The 21,711-nt window shown below is 40.0% G+C and overlaps 2 protein-coding genes across 4 annotated transcripts in view; one reads left to right on the plus strand and one right to left on the minus strand.

Moving 5' to 3' along the window:
* Positions 1 to 2,457, plus strand: part of INTS4 (integrator complex subunit 4) — a 116,523-nt gene extending 114,066 nt beyond the window's left edge. The window contains exon 23 of the mRNA XM_061204098.1: positions 1,240 to 2,457. Coding sequence (XP_061060081.1) covers positions 1,240 to 1,418 — 179 coding nt within the window. The 3' untranslated portion in view covers positions 1,419 to 2,457. The remainder of the gene's footprint in view (positions 1 to 1,239) is intronic.
* Positions 2,458 to 7,661: 5,204 nt separating this feature from the next.
* Positions 7,662 to 21,711, minus strand: part of AAMDC (adipogenesis associated Mth938 domain containing) — a 33,460-nt gene continuing 19,410 nt past the window's right edge. For all 3 annotated transcript variants that reach the window (XM_061204102.1, XM_061204101.1, XM_061204103.1), the window contains exons 3-4: positions 9,618 to 9,713; positions 7,662 to 7,836 (exon numbers count right to left, since the gene is read on the minus strand). In XM_061204102.1, the coding sequence (XP_061060085.1) occupies positions 7,696 to 7,836; positions 9,618 to 9,713 (237 nt within the window). In that variant the 3' untranslated portion in view covers positions 7,662 to 7,695. The remainder of the gene's footprint in view (positions 7,837 to 9,617; positions 9,714 to 21,711) is intronic.

Below are 21,711 nucleotides of genomic sequence, written 5' to 3' on the forward strand. Positions count from 1 at the left end.
TTCCTGGAGGACAGCAATCTAGTCTGTATTCTGATCCCTAGGGAGAAGTCTGGAAGTAACCAGGAACACATCTGGGGAGGCATTGAGAAGTCCTGGGACCTCTGCCCTTGTTCATTTAGATCCATCCAGCCCTCATTCCTGCCCTGTAAACCTCTTAGCCTTGGGCTCATCTTTAATACTTGCACCTTTCATGAGATTACCCAGTCACACAAAATCAAGGAGGACACCCAAGCTAGCGGTGTTCTTGGCCTCTGCACTTGCCCTTAGGTTTTTCTGAAATCCTCTCCCCCTTCTTTATGGAAGCCACATGGTGAATAGAAAGATTAGTTGATTCAGTTTATGAACTGAGCTCAAATTCTGTCACTGGTGTGGATTTGGGTAGTCACTTAGAACCTCTCAGAGTCTTGGGACTTTTTTGGGATTGTGACAGTCTTTCTTTCATGGTGTGGCAGGGTAAGAACTCTTGGGGTTATGTGCTTGGCACAGAGCAGGTGTTCCATTCCAAAGCCTTCCTGAGCTCCCTCCTCAGTACTTCTTACGGACTCGAGTGTGCACTGTGCTCCAGTGCAACTGTCTCTGCCGCCTCAGCCAAACAGCAACTTGAGGGAGGTCTTACTTATTTTTGCTGGGGCCTGCCACATGAAGACACCAGATCAGTATTGTAATGTCATGTCATGAAAGAATGGAAGGTTCAGTGACGTGATTTTAGGTCCCTGAAATATATTCCTGTTCAGTAGTGAGAGTTTTCTGTCCAAACTATTTCCTAATGAAAGGCTTCCTCTCCGCTAATGCGGTAGAGTCCACTGTGCATGTAGCCCTCAGGCCTGAGATCAGCTGTGCAGAAAGAGCATGATTATCTGGGTACAAGAATTGGCCACATGCATGTACTTTGTGACCCTCTGTCTTGAGGCTGGAAGGCCTCTGTGGAAGAGGCCTTTTTAGCTTGCTCTCTGAACATCTCAGCAGCATGGCTCTGAGCTGCAGGGAGCCCAAGAGACCGGAGGAGGAGGTGGCAGTGGCAGAGAAGCAGCAGTAAATCTGCAGGCTTAGGAACAGCCTCACAATATTCAGGCTGGAAAAGTGTTTTTGTATGCTGATGGGGGAAGGGAGGGATGCAGACAGATGAAGAAATGTTCTTGAAACCCTACTGCTTCTATCTTTGATGTTGCTTTTACTTGACATTTCATCCCAATTCCTAGGTGTTGCCCCATCAAAGAGGATTTTTGTCTTTTTTTCTAGAACCGTGCCAGGTGGAAGTGAGACTGCTGCTGGCCTACAACTCCAGTTCACGCATTCCAAAATCCCCCTGGATTGAGGGTGGTGAGATGTCATCCCAGGTGGAAACCAGCATCGAGGGCACCATCCCCTTCAGCAAGTTTGTAAAAGTTTACATAATGCCCAAACCCGCAAGGCGCTGAGTCACAAGTAGTCTTTACAGCCGTGGCCTAGAAGGCCCTTCTTGGGATCAGAGTGAGCCAGAAGCCTGGAGCATTTCAGCTGGACATGGTATATAGGCATAAGGAAGAACATGTGACCCTTATAGTCTCATCTGGTATCAAACATTGGATAAATTATTTTGCATTAAGAAAACAAAAACCTTCAAGTCTATCCCATCCCCCACCCCCTACCTCCCTAGCCTTGCCCCCAGTAAAGTTGAGACACCAAGCTGTTCTAGAAATCTGTGTAGCTATAGGTTCAACATTTATACCGCAGGCCTACATTCTTCAGGTGTGAAACAAAAAGATCCAATTTTCTAGCCCCTTCCAAAGAACCAGTTATTGGAGCCATAATCTTATTTCTTTAAAGCAATAGTCTGTTTGCCAGGGCCAACTCCAAAGCAGCTTTCACAGCTGTACGTTTTCACCACCGACAGTTCCTGAAGGGCCCTAGACTTTCGTTATCTTGCTGAGAGTCTCCTTCCTTAACTCAGGCAATAGCTGGCCAAGGACTGAATGAACAGCTGAAGAATGAATCACTTTCATCCCTCAGGGAAATTCTTGATCTTGCCTGCCATTATCCTTAGAACAAAAATATGAGAGAAGGGCCATATTTTACAAAAGAAACCAGGATTATGGGAAAGAGGGACCCAGTGTAAGAAACAAAGTCATTTCCCACTACTTCTCTGATGACTCCAGCGCTGGAGCTGCATGTGAGCTGAAGGTGCAGCGGGGGTCTAAGAACAGTAAAGGCTCCAGAGATGTGAACCACGTGAGGGCCTGTGCTATGTTCTTTACCTGTCATTTTATCCTTGCAACAGCCAAGTGAGACTAAGAGGTTAAGTCACTGGTAGGAAAACTGTAATAACGCCTTTACTCATTCAAATCCAAGATGATTCCAAAGGCCTGAGCTATACCATATGGAAAAGAACCTTCAAATTTTCTCTCTGTGCCTCAGTTTTTTCATCTGTAAAACAGAGGTAATTATACCTTAAGGGTTGTTGAATGGGTTTAATTAAATAATGCTTGGCAAATCTGAATCTTTGGCCAGTCTTGATCATATTTGGTACTTGGAAAGCTTAATAAAAATAACAAGAGCATACAATTACTCAGAGGCAGAGCTGGAATTTGAATTCAAGCATGTTTGACTTTTGGTTTAATATACCTAATGTGTGCCCAGCAGTGTTGTAAGCCCTTTACATGAATTAACTCATTTAATCCTGAAAACTACCCTATGAAGTAGGTACTGTTACATTTATTCTATAAACAAGGCAGTTGAAGTTCAGAGAATTTAAAGAAACCGGGATTATGAGAAAGAGGGATCCACTATAAGAAATAATATTGTGAACTACATCTCTGATGACTGCGGTGTTGGAGCTGCCTAGTTGGCCTAGGACACACAACTAGTAAATGACAGAGCTGGGATTTGAACCCAGGCAGTCTGGCTCTGCGAGGTTATAACTGCTATAGAGGGACTAAGGGAAGAAGATCACCTCCATGGGATTTACTTTTCTAGTGTGTTCGCCTGTTTAGTACATCTCAGTGATGTGCCATCAGTGGGCTCTCATGTGTCAACAGATGCCCTAAAGAAAATTGCCTGCCTTGGAGATAAAATGAAGCTTAAAGCCAGGCTGAATCATACCATGGCCCTGACACAAAGCACCTAATGATGATTACTGAGTTGAAGCACAGATGAAAACATCAAGACCCATCGCTGCTAACTGAGCCTTCGATGCCATAGCTATAGAAAGCCTTCCAAGGGAAGAATATGCTGAATCCTTTTCAGATACACTACTCCTTTTATAAAAATCCTTCTGGGTCATTCCCCATTTTACAGGTGGGGAAACGGAGACTTAGAGGTAATGTCTTTCTCCTAAGGGGCAAGGGTGGGATTTGATCCTAGGTCTTAAAACCCAAAATAGTACTTTTCCCACCAAAGGTGGAGAAACACGAAGGGGCAAAATTTACCTTAGTATCAGGATGAGTTTTTAAGAATTGAATGGGCTGCATTAGGAGCAGCCTTATTCTTACACTAATGAGCGTAAGAATTGAATGGGCTGCATTAGGAGATAAGGAGTTTTCCATGCTGGATGTGTTCAAGCAGAGGTTGAACAAGCTCCTGACAAGTTTGTCGTAAAGGAATTCAAGTATCATATGAGCGGTTGGGCTTAACCTTTTAAATTCCTTTTACTCTGAATTCTCTGTGAATTATGAGAATCTTGATTTTTCTGACAGAAACCTGGAAGGGAGCATAAAGATGGCTCCGGTGTGGCACCCTCATTTATAAGTGAATGTGCAAGCCCAGAGAGACTGAGTTAGTAGAAGCAAGTCTGGAACCCAGGCCTCTCAGTCTAATACGGTTTTCATGACAGGGATCTGTTGTTCTGCCTTTTCAGTGGCCAACTATGTACCTTGGCAAGCCAGAAACTGTGTCACATTGGACTCTATCCTTACGCCTCATATAAAACCAGCCATCAAGTCCTTTAGATTCTGCTTCCTTAAATGTTTCAATCCTCTTCTTGACTTGATGTTTCTGTCTTGATGCAGCCTCATCATCACTCCTAAGGTATGGGATTAGCTTCCTAATGAGCTGCTTGCTTCAAATCTTGCCCCCTTCAGTCTACTCTTCACACAGCTGCCAGAGTAATCTTTCTAAAACCCGGATCTGATCACACCATTCCCCTGCTTTAAACCCCTTTAAGTGGGTCACTTCTGGCCCCAGGATAAAGTCTAAACTCCTCTCCTTGAAGGCTCTTTATGCCCCTTGTGTCCTCTCCAGCCTCATACTCCGTGTCCCAAACATTCTCTACTTCTCCAGCTGTAGAGGATTATCTGTAGTTATTCCCAATACTTACCATGCTGTCTCTTGCTTCACACCTTTGCACTTGCTGAGCCCTGGAATGTGCTCTTCAGATTGTCTCCTATGGTTCTTTTCTTTTCATTCTTCAGGACTGAGCCTCATTCTGGAACCTATCTGTGTCTCCTGTGGGCTTGGTGCGTTGCACAGCCTCCTATACATTCTTCAAGCATGGTATTTATTGCAGGTTCACAAATGCCAACCTCTGAAGCAGGTAGGCAGGGAAAAAAAAGGGGTCAAGTGGCTTTGTCAATCTAATAAATGCATCCTAGGTAATTTTCATGAATGTATTTTTCAGAATTATGAAAAATAATAATCCTTGTACAAATTAAAAAAGGGGGGGTTGTCAAGTGACCTGGAAGAAGATAACAGAGACTTGAGGAATCAGCACATTCTCTGTCAGAAGAAGGCAGTTACTATTCAGCTCCACTCAGTTCATAGGTATGGGCCTGGTGATGTCAGATTTTCTGATTCTTCCAGAAAAGCCAGAAACCTGCATTTTCATGTGAAAAATAACCACGTTAAAAATTTTGGTAACTAAATAAAGTAAATGTTAAAATTACTCTGAGACAAACAAAACCTGTCTCCAGGTAGATTTGTGCCAGTTTGAAACTTCTGCATTGTCACTGCATATTTACATGTCTGTTTCTTCCAACCAGTCTGTGAATAGCTAGACTGTAAGAATGTCTGTGTTGTATCCCCAGCATAGCTCCTGGCACATACCAGGCAAGGAAAGAAGGAATGAGTCCGTGAATCCAGAGCAAGTTTAGCAGTACCATGACATGCCTGCAAAACCCAGCCCTGAGAGTCGGGTTTCTGAAAGGACTTTATATTTGGCTTTGACGTGATTGACCTCAGCAAACAGAATTATGGAGAAGGTACACACCTAGCACTTGACAGACTGCTCGTCTTAGGAACTGCTCAAGCTAGAAGAAATTAAATGTGGGCAGAGTGAGGGCTGTGCAAGCAACTTACAAATTGAATCAAAGGGTTTAATGATTAAGACATGGGACTAAGTATAGTGTCATGGAAAAAGAGCTTCTCTCCAGGCTCTGCAAATTTCCAGCATTGACCATGCAGAACAGATTCAGAAGTAGGGGCTATCAGCAGGTTCTGTACAAAGTTTAATAACCTCACTGTCAAGTACTTCTGTCTCAAAGAAGTTTGTACTGAGTTCTGTTTAATGTAGAGACAACTCACTTAGGAACATTGATTACACCCACACCTAATTCAACACCCACTGGAGCTGTCTCATCTTACATTTGACAAAAAAAAATTTTTATTGCATCAACCAGAGAAACAGTCTAAATTTTATCAAACATCCTTCCTAGCTATATAAGTGTCTGGCTTTATGAGCTGAGGGAACTGAGATCTAGAAACATCCTGTCATCTGACAAATGGCTGGTTGTAGAAAGGGCACTGAGCAAGACCTTCTCAGACCTCTAGGCTGAGTCTCAGGTCTATGAGGATCTCTCTCCCATGGGCCTCCTAAGGTGGTAGAAAGAGATCAAGACACAGCATTGGGTTCTAATCCTCCCTTTGCCACTTTCTTGCTGGGTAAGCTTAGAAATTAGATCACTTTCCATTCCAATGGGCTTAGCTCATCTTTTCTGGCCAGGCCACATCTTAAGTTGCTGTTCAGTCTACGGATTGGCTGTCCTGAGGTCAGATGCCCAGTGGGGCCAGTCAGGCAACAGGATCATGTGGAGCAAAGATCAGCTTTCTGGGCTGTGGCTTCAACAAGGGCTGGGGTGGAACAATTTTATTTAATTATGACCATGATAGATACCATACCTAATAAATAGTTCCCAAATGTTTGGTGAATAAATGAACCTCTTCTTGTTCTTTAAGACTTGTGTTACATCCTTAGTGATGTCTTCCCTAATTTTCCTCCCATTCTGGTAGGATAAGTTAGTCCACCCTTTGTGCCACCACTGGACATTGTAACTAGTATAATGTTAACACACTGTATCATTACTGTCTTGTTTATTTGTTTCTCTCTCACATAACTCCTGAGGGCAAGAACTATATCATTCCTGTACCCCTAGGATCCAGCAATAATTGGTTATAAGAATATTAGTAAGAGACTCTCAGTAAATGAATATAAAAGAGAATTACTGAATAAATGAGAGAATAGAGTAGATAATTCCTTTGGGCTCCAACATTCTATGAATCTATGAAGTTATAAGCTGATATATTAAGAACCATAAAATGAAACCAGTTAGCTTTACACAGCAGCCCCATTAGGAGAAAGATACTGACAATGGTTTCAATTTATTGAGTCCTTACTACATGTCAGGCAATGTGCCAAGACTTTCTATGAATTACCCAACTTAACACCTATGATAACTCCAGGTACTAATATGATCCCTATCTGACAAATGAGAACAGTGAAACTCTGAGAGATTAAATAAATGCCCAACCAGTGAGTGGCCGTGAAAGCCACAGTTCAAAGTCAACGCTATCTGACACCAAAGCTGATACTCATAACTCTTTAAAGAGGGGGAAAATGAAAAATAAGGTAATGCTGATTACTATTATAATTCTGTCAGTCTATTCTAAGGCTTCACAAAGGCCACCTGGTATTTGATAGAGCAAAGGCTATCCATGCCAGTAGGGACCATTAAAAGGCATTTAGTCCAGCCCCATCATTTTATAGTGAGGGAATCTGAGGCAGAGAGAACTGTCTGGCAAGGCTCAGGTTTAGTTAGTAGAACAGCCTGCCTAGAACCCTAGTATCAAGGCATAGCTCCTTTTACTGTTATTGAAGTGTTGCCTCAGTTCATTCAGGGCTCTACTCATATGTCATTGCACAAAGACACTTTCCCTGACCACATATCTGAAATAGCCCCTATCACTCTTTTTCTTATCTTGCTTTATTTTTCTTCATAACATTCTACTTATATTATGTATTTGTTTACTTGTTTATTTTGCCCACTAGAATATAAGCTTCATGAGCACAAGACTTTTATTGCTGTTTCTCTGGAGCCTATAGCAGTGCCTGGCATATAAGGTACTTAATAAAAATTGGTTGAATTGATGACTAAACATTCCAAAGCATCAATTGCAATGTGATTTTAATGCAGTGAAACTTTTCTTTGGCTTTCAAACTTCAAGTCAGAAGGCTTTCTTTATTTTTGCCTTTATTTTCGCTTACTTCTGGCCTAACATTTGCCACAATATTAAACTTTAGTAAACTTCTGTCTCCTCCCCTGATTTTCAGCCCCCACCCCCCACCCCCCAGGACAGGGACCTTGCCTAAGTCATCCATGCATCCCAAAGCCTAGCACAGGACCTGGCACAAGCAGCTGTTCAAAAATGCTTGGGGAGGCTGGAGTGGACAGAGGTAAGAGTGACAGTCACAGGCATCATTGCTTAGTGATTTATTCTCTTAAGGCTCCATCAGCAGGTGGAATGGAAGACCCCTCCCACCCTGATGCCTTGGGTAACCAAGGCATTATACTCCTTCACTGCCTGCTCTGTCTGGAGGACCCGCACATCAATGCCTTTTTTCTTGAGGTATTCCACGGTTGATGGGGGTACCTGGGAAGAAGGAAAAAGATGAGTAAATCAGGGGGAAAGGCCCCCAGGGTTTCCTTTCCTGCTATGAGGCAAGTATATTCTACAGAACTGGACAGTGACAACTATCACTCCTCAATCACCCGGCGTGTCACCAGTCCAGAATGTGGCAGTGAGTCCCAAGGAGTCAAAAAGGCTTCTAAGAAGTTAACAGAAGTACCATGAAACATGTGCAGACAGCTCAGGTGAAATGGAAACTGCAAAGAGCATGGATTTTGGAGTCAAGACAGTCTTGAATTTAAGTCCTTACTAGCAGTGTGACTTTGGGTAAGTGAAGTAAATTCTCTGAGCCTTTGTTTCCATGTATGTAAATAGGGATAACAATACCTGCTTACAGGGTTGGTATGAGAATGAATTCAGCTAAGGTATGTAAAATGTTAAATGTTTGAGTCAGTCCAACCTGAGTCTAAATTCTAACTTTGCTGTGTACTAACCAAGAGACCTTTTGAAAGTCTTTCAACTGCAATTTCCTTCCCTATAAAACGGGGATGATACTACTTACAATCAAAGGGTTGGTGTGAGGATGAAGTTTTATGAATGTACGTACACTGCAGCTCAAATGCAAATGTCTTCTCAGAAAGGCCTTTCTTGACCACCCCATTTAGAGCAGCCCCTCGTAAGTCACCATTTTCTTCACAGCACTTACTATGATCTGAAATTGTCTACATTTTTATTATCCATGAGGGCCATGAACCTTGTTTGCCTTGTTTAGCTTGTCCCTGGTACCTAGAATAGTGTCTGCCCCATAGAAGGTGCTGAATAAATATTTGTAAATGAATTTATATAAAAGATTCTCAAGAGTGGCAGCTATTATTGGATATTTTCTCAACTCTGGCTTGTCTTCAATATTATTTTAAATAGATTTTAATTAGACTCTGCCTTGTCAGAAGGAGCTCTGAGTGAAATGTTTTTAAAAATGCCCTACATTACTTTTTTAATATGTTTGAACAATTTTATAATAACAGTAGTCTGACAGATATGGATCATTTTAATGGAGGAAAAAACTAGGTTAAACTAAAAAATATAAATAAAGGGCACCTCCATCAGTAGGGAACTGGATTTTAGGACATCTGTATAAAGGACAGAATGAGGTAGATCTCTGTAAACTTATGTGAAAGGCTGTCCATAATGCAATAATGTAAGTGAATAAAAAGTTACAGAACAATATGTATAGAGTGATCCTATTTATGTAAAAACATGTATATCAGTATGTATAAGTGTGTATATATTTGCAGATGCATAGAGAGAGCATTGGAGCAGTTATGATTGGGAAGGGGAAATCGTTCACCTTTTTAATTCTACATGTCTGCATTGACTCTTTTACAACAAGCATGTACTATTTCTATAAGTACAATAAAAATAAACTTTCTTTTTCTGAAAGGGGAAAACGGCTTAACTTGAATGTGCCCAAGAAAAGAAAAATTAAAAGTACTGTAAAAATGGAAAGTACTGTAAAAATCTAAAGAGCCAAATATTGATAGCTGTAGAGCTTAAAAGAAATTCCAGGATTGAGGAATTTCTGAAAAATAGTTGAAACAGCACAGGCCTATGATTAGAGACTGGAGAGTCCAACCCTGATGAGGAAGAATAGTGCACAGCCACTGTTTTATCCTGGGCCGTCCACTGGCTCAGCAAAATGAGGGTGCATGATATATAGAGATGAACTTCCAAGAAGGACATATCTCTAAGGTAAAGATCCAAGAGATTACCAGGTCCTCAGGAATGCTGTGCTCACCAATACCTACCTTCAAGGCCTCACTCATCCCTCGGCCAATGACAAGGATCTGCACACCCTTCTCGACAACTTCCTCCACATCTGCAGGCTGCACACCAGGAGAATGCTGGACATGGAAAGAGAAAGTATACCAGCTACCTGCTCTTTTCATCTTTCTTTGCGGTCAGCATTCCTGTTAGACTCATTGATTCACCGAACAAATGTTTACTGAGGTTTACTCTATGCCAAGCCTCACTAGGGCCCTGGGAATAGCAGAAGATACAGTACTGCCCTTATGGAGCTCTAAGTCTAGTGAAAAATATAGAAGACTACAAAGAAATTTCAGTAGTTTTACAAGTGCTACAAAGACGTACGTTCAGGGTGTAGTGAGAACATACAGAAAGGGCACCTAATTCAGACCTGGGGAGTCAGGGCAGGGGGTCAGGGAAGACACCCCAGAGGACGTAACATTTAAGCTGAGACCTAAAGGACAAACAGGAATTAGCCAGGTTAAAGGAAATCAGGGGAACAAGGCATACCAAATACAGGGAATAGCATGAACTAAGGCTCAGAGGAAAGAGCAACCTAGTGAACTACAATTAGTTCCATATGACTGAAGTGTAAGTGACAAGTGAGTGGAAAGAGATAAAGTGGGAGAAGAAAGCACCTGCACACCATGCCAAAACTTGGAAAGCTCCATACTGTTTCCTTTTTGTGAGCCCCTTTCCCACTTAACTCCAGGAAAACTTTGATGCTTTAAAACCTATCTATCACTCTGTAAAGTCTTCCCAGATTCTCTCAGGGATATTTAAGGTAAGGTGTTTAATGAACATTAATCCAACGTTAAAGGATGGTGGCTTCTGAACTGCTTCCACATCAGCAAAGGGGATACAAGAGTTAGAGTTTGGTAAATACCAGCCCAACTATTGGGGAGTGAATAAGAGTAGAAAATTGTCATGGAAGACATGCTGTTTTAACTGCGTCTTGAAGTATGACTAGGAGTATGCCTTGATGCAGTGGTTGTAGAAGGGGTACATTCTAATCATAGTTAGACATGGTTTAGGTAAAGAGCTGCTGAATATACCAAGACAACAACAAATGTACCAAAGAAAGAAGGGTTTTTCAGTCTAAAAAGCTGATGGTTTAGAGAAGATAAGATTGAAATTTATTATAAAAGGTATAAGAAGAACAAATATGAGTATTTTTATTAAACCCTGGAATAATTATATCTTACATGTTTATAGTTGCAATTTTCATAATACATCTATAGAAATTATTCCATGTGATCTGCATTAATAGTAGCACAAAAGCATCCATTCTCCTTGTTTTATAGATAAAGAAACTGAAGCTCACAAAATACATAGACATTAGCCAAGATGACACAATTACTAAGTAGCAGAGTTGGGATTTGAACAGAAACATGTTCACATTTGGTTTAATGCACTTTATTAGAATACTGTAACCTAGGGAGCAACCTTGAAACTTGAAAGAACTAGCCCTAATGACCACAGAGTTGTGCTTAAGCCCAGTGCCTGGCCCATTGTAGGCACACAATAATTGTTACTTTAAGTGTAACCTGAATCTTCCCTAAGGCAATTGCCTGCCACCCACACACACACATGAGCTAAAAAACCAATAAAGGAGACAGACTGAAGTATTAAAAAATACTTGATTAACCCCCCTAAAAAGGCAGGAATAAAAAACAGGACAAACAGAAAACAAATAGCATATGTTAACACTTAAACATAACTGTAGCAGTAATTAACTTTAAGTGGACTAAATAGTTTAATGAAAGGCAAAGATTGAGTTAAAAAGCAAGACCCAACTAAACACTACTTACAAGGTATATACTTGAAATATAAAGGCATAAGTTGAAAGTAAAAGGATAAAGAAAGATATAAAATGCAAACACAAAGCTGGTGTGGTTATATTAATATCAAGATAGGAAGTATTACTAGAGATAAAGAGTTTCATCTCATGATACTTAAAGGACCAATTCATTAAGAAAAACATAACAACCCAAATCTGTACACTCTTAGTGAAAGAGCTACAAAATATATGAAAACAAAAATAACAGATCTGGGACTTCCCTAGTGGTCCAGCAGCTAAGAATCTGCCTTCCAATGCAGAGGATGCAGGTTCGATCCCTGGTCTGGGAACTAAGATCCCACATGCGGCGGGGCAAATAAGCTCATGTGCCACAACTACTGAGCCTGTGCACCACAACTAAAGAGCCCCTGTGCCACAACTGCAGAGCCCATACACTCTGGAGCCACAACTAGAGAGGAGCCCACATGCCACAACTAGAGAGAAGCCCGCACACTGCAAGGAAAGATCCTGCATGCCGCAACTAAGACCTGACACAGCCAAAAATAAATAAATAAATAAATAAATATTAAAACAAAAAACAAAAAACAAAAATAACAGAACTAAGGAAAGAGATGAAACCACTATAGTTGGATTTTTAAAAAAATATCTTTATTGGAGTATAATTGCTTTACAATGGTGTGTTAGTTTCTGCTTCATAACAAAGTGAATCAGCTATACATATACATATATCCCCGTATCTCCTCCCTCTTGCATCTGCCTCCCACCCTCCCTATCCCACCCCTCTAGGTGGTCACAAAGCACTGAGCTGGTCTCCCTGTGCTATGTGGCTGCTTCCCACTAGCTAGCTATTTTACATTTGGTAGTGCATATATGTCCATGCCACTCTCTCACTTCATCCCAGCTTACCCTTCCCACTCCCCATGTCCTCAAGTCCATTCTCTAGGTCTGCGTCTTTATTCCTGTCCTGCCCCTAAGTTCTTCAGAACCTTTTTTTTTTTTTTTTTAGATTCCATATATATGTGTTAGCATACAGTGTTTGTTTTCCTCTTTTTGACTTACTTCACCCTGCATGACATACTCTAGGTCCATCCAGCTCTATAGTTGGAAATTTTAACAACCTTCTCTCAGTATTTGATAGAACACATAGACAAAGAATCTAATTAAGGAAATGGGAGCTTTTAGCAACACTATCAGTTAATTTGACCTAATAGACATTTATAGGTTACTACACCCAACAACTGCAGAATACACATTGTTTTTTCAAGTGTACATGGAACAGTCACTAAGACCTTATGCTGACATAAGTCTCAGTAAATTTCAAAGAAAGGAAATAACAGAGAATATGATATATGACAAAATAGATTTGTTGATAATAAGATATTTAGAAAAGACATAAATAATTGGAAATTGAGCAACAAAGTATTTTGAACTAAAGGGTAAAGGAAAAATACATCAAGATTTGTGGAATACAGCTATATAATGCTTATAGGCAAATTTATCACTTTAAATACTTATAATAGAAAAATAATTGTCTAAAATCAATGGTGTAAGCCCCCACCTTAAAAAGCTAGGAGAAGAGAAGCAAATCATATCCAAAGTAAGCAGAAGACAGATAATAATGAATATATGTGTGTAAATCAATGAAATGGGAAACATGATAGAGAAAAGTCAACAAGGCCAAAAGTTGGTTCTTTGAAAAGATTAATAAAATTGAAACCATTGTAAGACTGATCAGGAAAAAAAGAGAAGACACAAATCATAAATACCAGGAATGAAGGGGACATCACTATAGATCATACAGATAGCAGAAGAATAATTTTAAAAATTGGGAATAAATTTACACTAGTAAATGTGACAACTTAGAAGAAATGGACAGATTTTTTTGAAAGACACAACTTATTAAAATACAAGAAGAAAATCTGAATAGTCCTATAGATGTTAGAAATTGAATTTATAATTTAAAACCCTTCCACAGAAAAAATTATAGACACATATGATTTCAGTGGTGAATTCTATTTTAAACATTTAATGAAAATCCTCAACAAAACATTAGCAAATCCAAGGTTGGTTCAATATTTTTAAAATCAACGTAGTTCACCACAAAGTAAAGAAAAAAAATTATACAGTCGTGTCAAATGATGCAGAAAAAGCATTTAACGAAGTTCACCATGTATTTATGATTAAAAAAAAATAAAACTCTCAGAAAACTAAACTAGAATAGCCAAGATATGGAAGCAACCTAAATGTCCATCGAGAGATGAATGGATATAGAAGATGTGGTACACGCACTTACGGCCACCTAATCTATGACAAAGGAGGCAAGAATATACAATGGAAAAAAGACAGTCTCTTCAATAAGTGGTGCTGGGAAAACTGGACAGCTACATGTAAAAAAATGAAATTAGAACACTCCCTAACACCATACACAAAAATAAACTCAAAATGGATTAAGGACCGGACACTATAAAACCCTTAGAGGAAAACATAAGCAGACCACTCTTTGACATAAATCACAACAAGATCTTTTTTGATTCACCTCCTAGAGTAATGAAAATAAAAACAAAAATAAACAAATGGGATCTAATTAAACTTAAAAGCTTTTGCGCAGCAAAGGAAACCATAAACAAAATGAAAAGACAGTCCTCAGAATGGAAGAAAATATTTGCAAATGAAGCAACTGACAAGGGCTTAATCTCCAAAATATAAAAACAGCTCATGCAGCTCAATATAGAAAAAAAACAATCCAATCAAAAAATGGGCGAAGACCGAAATAGACATTTCTCCAAAGAAGACATACAGATGGCCAACAGGCACATGAAAAGATGCTCAACATCACTAATTATTAGAGAAATGCAAATCAAAACCACAATGAGGTGTCACCTCACACTGGTCAGAATGGCCATCACCAAAAATTCTACAAACAATAAATGCTGGAGAGGGTGTGGAGAAAAGGGGACCCTTGTACATTGTTGGTGGGAATGTAAATTGGTACTGCCACTATGGAGAACAGTACGGAGGTTCCTTAAAAAACTAAAAATAGAGCTACCATATGACCCAGCAATCCCACTCCTAGGCATATATCCGGAGAAAACCATAATTCAAAAGGATGCATGCACCCCGATGTTCAATGCAGCACTATTTACCATAGCCAGGGCATGGAAGCAACCTAAATGTCCATCAACAGAGGAATGGATAAAGAAGATGTGGTACATATATACAATGGATATTACTCAGCCATAAAAAGTAACAAAATAGTGCCATTTGCAGAGACGTGGATGGACCTAGAGACTGTCATACAGAGTGAAGTAAGTCAAAAAGAGAAAAACAAATATAGTATAATATCGCTTATATGTGGAATCTAGAAAAAAGGTGGAGATGAACTTATTTGCAAAGCAGAAATAGAGTCACAGATGTAGAGAACTTATGGTTGCCAAGGGGGGAAGAAGGGTGGGATGAATTGGGAGATTGGGACTGACGTATATACACTACTATGTATAAAATAGATAACTAATGAGAACCTACTGTATAGCACAGGGAACTCTACTCAGTGCTCTGTGGTGACCTAAATGGGAAGGAAATCCAAAAAAGAGTGGATATGTGTATATGTACGACTGATTCACTTTGTTGTACAGCAAGAAACTAACACAGCATTGTAAAGCAACTATACTCCAATAAAATTTAATTGAAAAAGTTCAGGACTTCCCTGGTGGTGCAGTGGTTAAGAATCCACCTACCAATGCAGGGGACACGGGTTCAAGGTCTGGTCCAGGAAGATCCCACATGCTCGGAGCAACTAAGCCCGTGTGCCACAACTACTGAGTCCGCGTGCCACAGCTACTGAAGCCTGTGTGCCTAGAGCCTGTGCTCCGCAACAAGAGAAGCCACCGCAATGAGAAGTCTGCACACTGCAACGAAGAGTAGCCCCTGCTCGCCGCAACTAGAGAAAGCCCACGTGCAGCGACAAAGACCCAATGCAGCCAAAAATAAAAAATAAATAATAAATAAAAATTTTTTTAAAATGTGGTACATATATACAATGGAATATTGCTCAGCCATAAGAAAGAATTAAATAATGCCATTTGTGACAATATGGATGGACCTAGAGGGTATTATCCTAAGTGAAATAAGTCAGAGAAAGATAAATACTGTATGATTTCATTTATATGTGGAATCTAAAAAACAAAACAAAACAGAAATAGACTCATAGATACAAAGAATAAACACGTAGTTGCCAGAGGGGAGGTGGTGGGGGAGATGAGTGAAATAGGTGAGGGACATTAAGAGGTACAAACTTACAGTTACAAAATAAATGAGTTGGGCTTCCCTGGTGGCACAGTGGTTAAGAATCCGCCTGCCAATTCAGGGGACATGGGTTCGAGCCCTGGTCCGGGAAGATCCCACATGCCGCAGGGCAACTAAGCCCGTGCACTGCAACTACTGAGCCTGCACTCTAAAGCCCACGAGCCACAACTACTGAAGCCTGTGTGCCTAGAGCCCAAGCTCCGCAACAAGAGAAGCCACCACAATGAGAAGCCCACGCACCGCAACGAAGACTAGCCCCTGCTCGCAGCAACTAGAGAAAGCTTGCGCACAGCAACAAAGACCCAATGCAGCCAAAAATAAATAAATTAATTAATTAAAAAACAAAAACAAAAAACAAATGAGTCACAGGGATGAAATAATACAGCATGGGGGATATAGTCAATAATAGTGTATGGTAACAGATGGTAACTAGACTTATCGTGGTGATCATTTTGTAATGTATAGAAACATGAAATCATTATGTTGTGCACCTGGAACTAACATAGCATTGTAGGTCAATTATACTTCAATAAAAATAAATAAATAATTATTATTAATATTTAAAAAATAAACTAGAAGGGAACCTTCCTTAGGTAGAGGACATCTAAGAAAAACCTACAGCTAAAGATTAAGTATAATGTTGAAATGTTAAACATTTTCCCCAAAAGATTGGACATAATAATTTACTTCCTTATTATCTCTTGGACCTGTCCATTCCTCTCCATCTCCACTGCCACTACCCTGGTCTAAGCTGCCATTACTTATTTAGCCTGTTGCAGTAACTTTCTAACTGGTCTCCATAAAACCACTTTAGCCCTTTCCAATTAACCATTCTTCAAATCGTAGCTAGAGGAATCTTTGCAAAACACAAATCCATTCAAGTCACTCCTCTGCTTAACAGCACTCAATGGCTTCTCATTGCCCTTAAAATAACTGCCAAACTCCTTAACATGGTCTATAAGTTCCCAGCTGCCTCACCAGTACTGCATATCACTTTCTTCATGTTCTAGCAGGAAAACAGTTTGGCATTTTCTTAAATATGTACTTATGCAATTCAGCAATCACATACCTGGGTATTTATCCTAGAGAAATGAAAACTCACATTCACACAAAAACCTGTACATGAACGTTCATAGCAGCTTTCTATTGGGGGTGGGGGAAGGCGTTGTTAACTCTTATTTCCTAAACTTAGAAGCAGCATATCCTACTCTAGATTTTTTTTCCAGTTTTATTGAGATATAGTTGACATACAGCACTATATAAGTTCAAGCTGTATAGCATATGACTTATGTATATCATGAAATGATTCCCACAATAAGTTTAGTTAACATCCATCATCTCACACAGATACAAAAAAAAGAAAAAAAAAATCATTTTTCTCTTGTGATGAGAACTCTTAGGATTTAGTTTCTTAACAACTTTCATATATATCATATAGCATTGCTAACTACAGTCATCTGTAGCAGCTTTACTTGTAGTAAACCAAACTGGAAACAACCCAAATGTTCATCAACAGATTGTGTTATAATCCAACAATGGAATACTACTCAGTAATAAAAAAGGAACAAATTATTGATACCTATGACAATATGGATGAATCTAAAATGTATTATGCTGAGTGAAAAAAGCAAGTCTCAAAAGACTATATACTGTATGATTCCATTAGTATGACAAATAAATGTAACGTGTATTAGGTCAATTGGCAAAATATTAATAAGGTCTGTTTATTAGATAATAGTATTGTATCAATGTTAATTTCCTGATTTTCATCACTGTGTTGTAAGAGAATGTCCTTGTTTTTTGGGGAAATACACACAGGTATTTAGGAGCAAAGGGGTACATCTACAGCAGGGTATCTACAGCAGTTCAGAAAAAAGTCTATTGGAGAAGAGGATGATAAAGAAAATATGATAAACTTAACATTTGGGTCTGGGTAAAATGAGTATTCTAATATTCCTGTAACTTTTCTGTAAGTCTGAAATTATTTCAAAATAAACAGCTTAAAAAATAACCCTATAGTATTGGCAGGTTATAGATTAGCAGGAAGAGACCACATATAGGCACACATACCTACTCACTACTTCCTGATTTATTTAGCCAAGGAAACAAAAGTTTAGCAGAAGCCAGGTGGCTACACAAAGCAGGAGCAGATGCAGCACATCTTTGCTGGCTTTCTCCATGTCTCTTGATTCCCTGTGGGGTGTACAGCTACTGCTGACACTCTTCACTCAGTCAGTGAGTGTTCCAGAGCTGATAACATAGTCAGTCTCTCACACTAACACCTTTTTATATTCTGACTTACTTCATCAGCATCTTCTTAAGGAATTTACACTAAGACTATATGAGCTTACACTTAAGGGAATATCAGAGTGTTCTAAATTAGAACACCTGCACGTCAAAGAGTGAACCAAACTGATCAGCAGCAACGGTACTTCCTCATCGTGGGAGGGGATGCAGAGCTAGTGCCCAGGTGGCTCTGAACAGTATCTCTGCCTCCAGCTTTCCGTATTCTCCACAAAGATCAGAAGAGATTGGGGGGAGATTAGATTCTTTATCTCTAAAGTAATTTAGGTTTATACATTTTTAAAAATTATTTATTTATTTATTTGGCTGCATCAGGTCTTAGTTGCGGCATGCAGGATCTTCGTTGTGGCACGCGGGATCTTTCATTGTGGCGCGCAGGCTCCAGAGTGCGTGGGCTCAGTGGTTGCGGTGTGCGGGCTCTCTAGTTGTGGTGTGCGGGGTCAGTAGTCATGGCACGTGCGGGCTTAGTTGCCCGGTGGCATGTGGGATCTTAGTTCCCCGACGAGGGATTGAACCTGCATCCCCTGCATTGGAAGGCAGATTCTTAACCACTGGACCACCAGGGAAGTCCCTAGGTTTATACATTTTTAAAAGGCAAAACAAAAATGGGGATATTTTTTCATTTGATTACAATAATTGGTTCTTAAAGAATGTATTGATAAAACGATTGGATTAGATGCTTTTTTAGTTCCACAGCTCTGTGATCAATCCTAGAACCACCCTGAGCTGAACAGCTATGGTATGAAGAACTTAACATTTTTTTTTTCTGGTACAACAACCAAGGTAAATATTTAACAGAATTACAAATCAGGGCTGGAGAGCTTCATCTGTCTTAAGTAAATGCATTTATCTGAAATACTGAATGATTCCTTCATTTAACAAAGAATAGGGGCTTCCCTGCTGGCGCAATGGTTGAGAATCCACCTGCCAATGCAGGGGACACGGGTTCGATCCCTGGTCTGGGAAGATCCCACATGCTGCGTAGCAACTAAGCCCGTGTGCCACAACTACTGAGCCTGCGCTCTAGAGCCCACGAGCCACAACTACTGAGCCCTCGTGCCTCAACTACTGAAGCCCACGCACCTAGAGCCCGTGCTCTGCAATGAGAAGCCACCGCAATGAGAAGCCCATGCACTGCAATGAAGAGTAGCTCCCGCTCGCTGCAACTAGAGAAAGCCCGCGCGCAGCAGCGAAGACCCAACACAGCCAAAAATAAATAAATAAATTTATTTAAAAAACCCCCAAAGAATAGCATCTACTTTGAGGAGCACCATGATCCCCAGGCTGTAAGAGCTCACATTCTAGTATAAGGAAACAAGGCCACTGCTCAATGAAGTGAAAGGTCATAAAAGAGTGCAAAAGCATAATCCTCTCAAGATTCAGAGACTGCAGACAGCAGGAGCCCATCAGAATTGCTGGAGCAGTGGAACTCAATTTGGCTGTTGCGTGCTTTACTGCAGGCCCAGGGTGTCACGTACAGAGCCATGAAAGATAACTGCAACAGCCTGTGGATCCAGGCCCTGGTGGGTGATTACTTACAGCCTTGTGCATAGGTCTGTGTTTGGAGCATCAACCTGTTATTGAGGCGTCCTCACCCTGCCACCAGCTCCCTCTCTGCTTCTTCCAATCCCTCCCGGCAAACCACTAAGGCTCTCTGCCCTTAGTGAGTGTCTGATTCTGTTCCTCTTTAAGAGGCTTTCCATAACATGTCAATGTTACGGAAATCTTATTGTTTTTTCTTGGAGGAAAGCTATTAGCATCTTTTCATGTGTCTGTTGGATATATGTATGTCTTCTTTGGAAAGATGTATATTCAGGACCTCTGCCCAATTATTAATTGGGTTATTTGTTTGTTGGTGTTGAGTTGTATGAGTTCTTTGTATATTTTAGATATTAACCCCTTATTAGATACATTGTTTGCAAATATTTTCTTCCAAAGGCTTTTGGTTTTGTTGTTAGTTTCCTTCATTGTGCAAAAGCTTTTTAGTTTGATGTAGCTACATCAGGGAAATAGAAATAAAAACCACAATGCAATATCACCTCAGATCTGTCAGAATGGCTATTATCAAAAAGATAGCAAATAACAAGTGTTGGCGAGGATGTGGAGAAAACGGAACCCTTGTGCACTGTTGGTGGGAATGTAAATTGGTGCAGCCACTATGGAAAACAGTACGGAGGTCCCTCAAAATATTAAAATAGAAGTACCAGACAATCCAGCAATTCCACTTGTGTATTTTTGCAAAGAAAATGAAAACACTAAAAGAATGAAATCTTGCCATTTGCGACAACAAGGATGTACTTAGAGGGTATTAAGCTAAGTGATATAAGTCAGACAGAGGAAGACAAATACTGTATGATTTCACTTATATGTGAAATCTAAAAAAACCAAATAAACAAGTAAAACAAAACAGAAATTAGACTCATAGAGAATAAACAGGTGGTTGCCAGAGGGGAGGTGGTGGGGGAGATGAGTGAAATAAGTGAGGGAGATTAAGAGGTACAAACTTGGGCTTCCCTGGTGGCGCAGTGGTTGAGAGTCTGCCTGCCAATGCAGGGGACACGGGTTCGAGCCCTGGTCTGGGAAGATCCCACATGCCGCGGAGCAACTGGGCCCGTGAGCCACAACTACTGAGCCTGCGTGTCTGGAGCCTGTGCTCCGCAACCAGAGAGGCCACGACAGTGAGAGGCCCGCGCACCGCGATGAAGAGTGGCCCCCGCTTGCCGCAACTAGAGAAAGCCCTCGCAAAGAAACGAAGACCCAACACAGCCAAAAGTAAATATAAAAATAAATAAATTAATTAAAAAAGATTACTATTAAAAAAAAAAGAATTGTCAAATGAATTTCTTTAAAAAAAAAAAAAAGAGGTACAAACTTAATGGTTACAAAAGAAATGAGTCACAGGGATGAAATGTGCAGCATGGGGAATATAGTCAATAATAGTGTAAATATTTTGTATGATGACAGATGGTAACTAGACTTACTGTGGCAATCATTTTGTAATGTATAGAAATATCAAATCATTATGTTGTGCACCTGAAACTTGCATAGTATTGTAGGTCAATTATACTTCAATCAATAAATCTGTCTATTGATAGAGTAAAGAAACACGACAACAAAATGCAATGCATGACCCCTGACTGGATCTTGGGTTGGAAAGGAAAGCCAGCTATAAAAGATATTATTTTATTGGAACAATTGTTATAATTTGACTATGGAGTTGATGCTATTTAATATTATATAAATGTTGGATTTCTTGAGTGTAACATTATGATTATGTAAGGCAGAATCCCTTTGTTTTATTAGATACAGGCTGAAGTATTTAGAGTTAAGTCTCATGATGTCAGTACTTACTTCCAAATGATTCAGCAAATATAGTTATTCAGAGAGAGAGAGAGAGAGAAAGCCACTGAGAGATAAATAAAGCAAATGTGCCAGAATATTAAAAACTGGTAAATCTAGGCTGATGGTATACACGTGTTTATTATTTTTTTCCAATTTGTTATATAGGTTCAAAATATTTCAAAATAGAAAAAGGGGTGGGAGAGGTTCAACATAGGCTTTCCAGGTCAACCAGGTTTAGAAGGTGAATGGGAAAACACAAGCAAAAACAAACACACACAAATGCAGAAAGGGTTAGGGACAGCTCAGCTCATCTATCTTTCCTTTTGTAGCAGTGTCCTGAGTACAAG

The sequence above is a fragment of the Eubalaena glacialis genome, chromosome 10, assembly GCF_028564815.1.
Source record: "Eubalaena glacialis isolate mEubGla1 chromosome 10, mEubGla1.1.hap2.+ XY, whole genome shotgun sequence".
NCBI lineage: Eukaryota > Metazoa > Chordata > Mammalia > Artiodactyla > Balaenidae > Eubalaena > Eubalaena glacialis.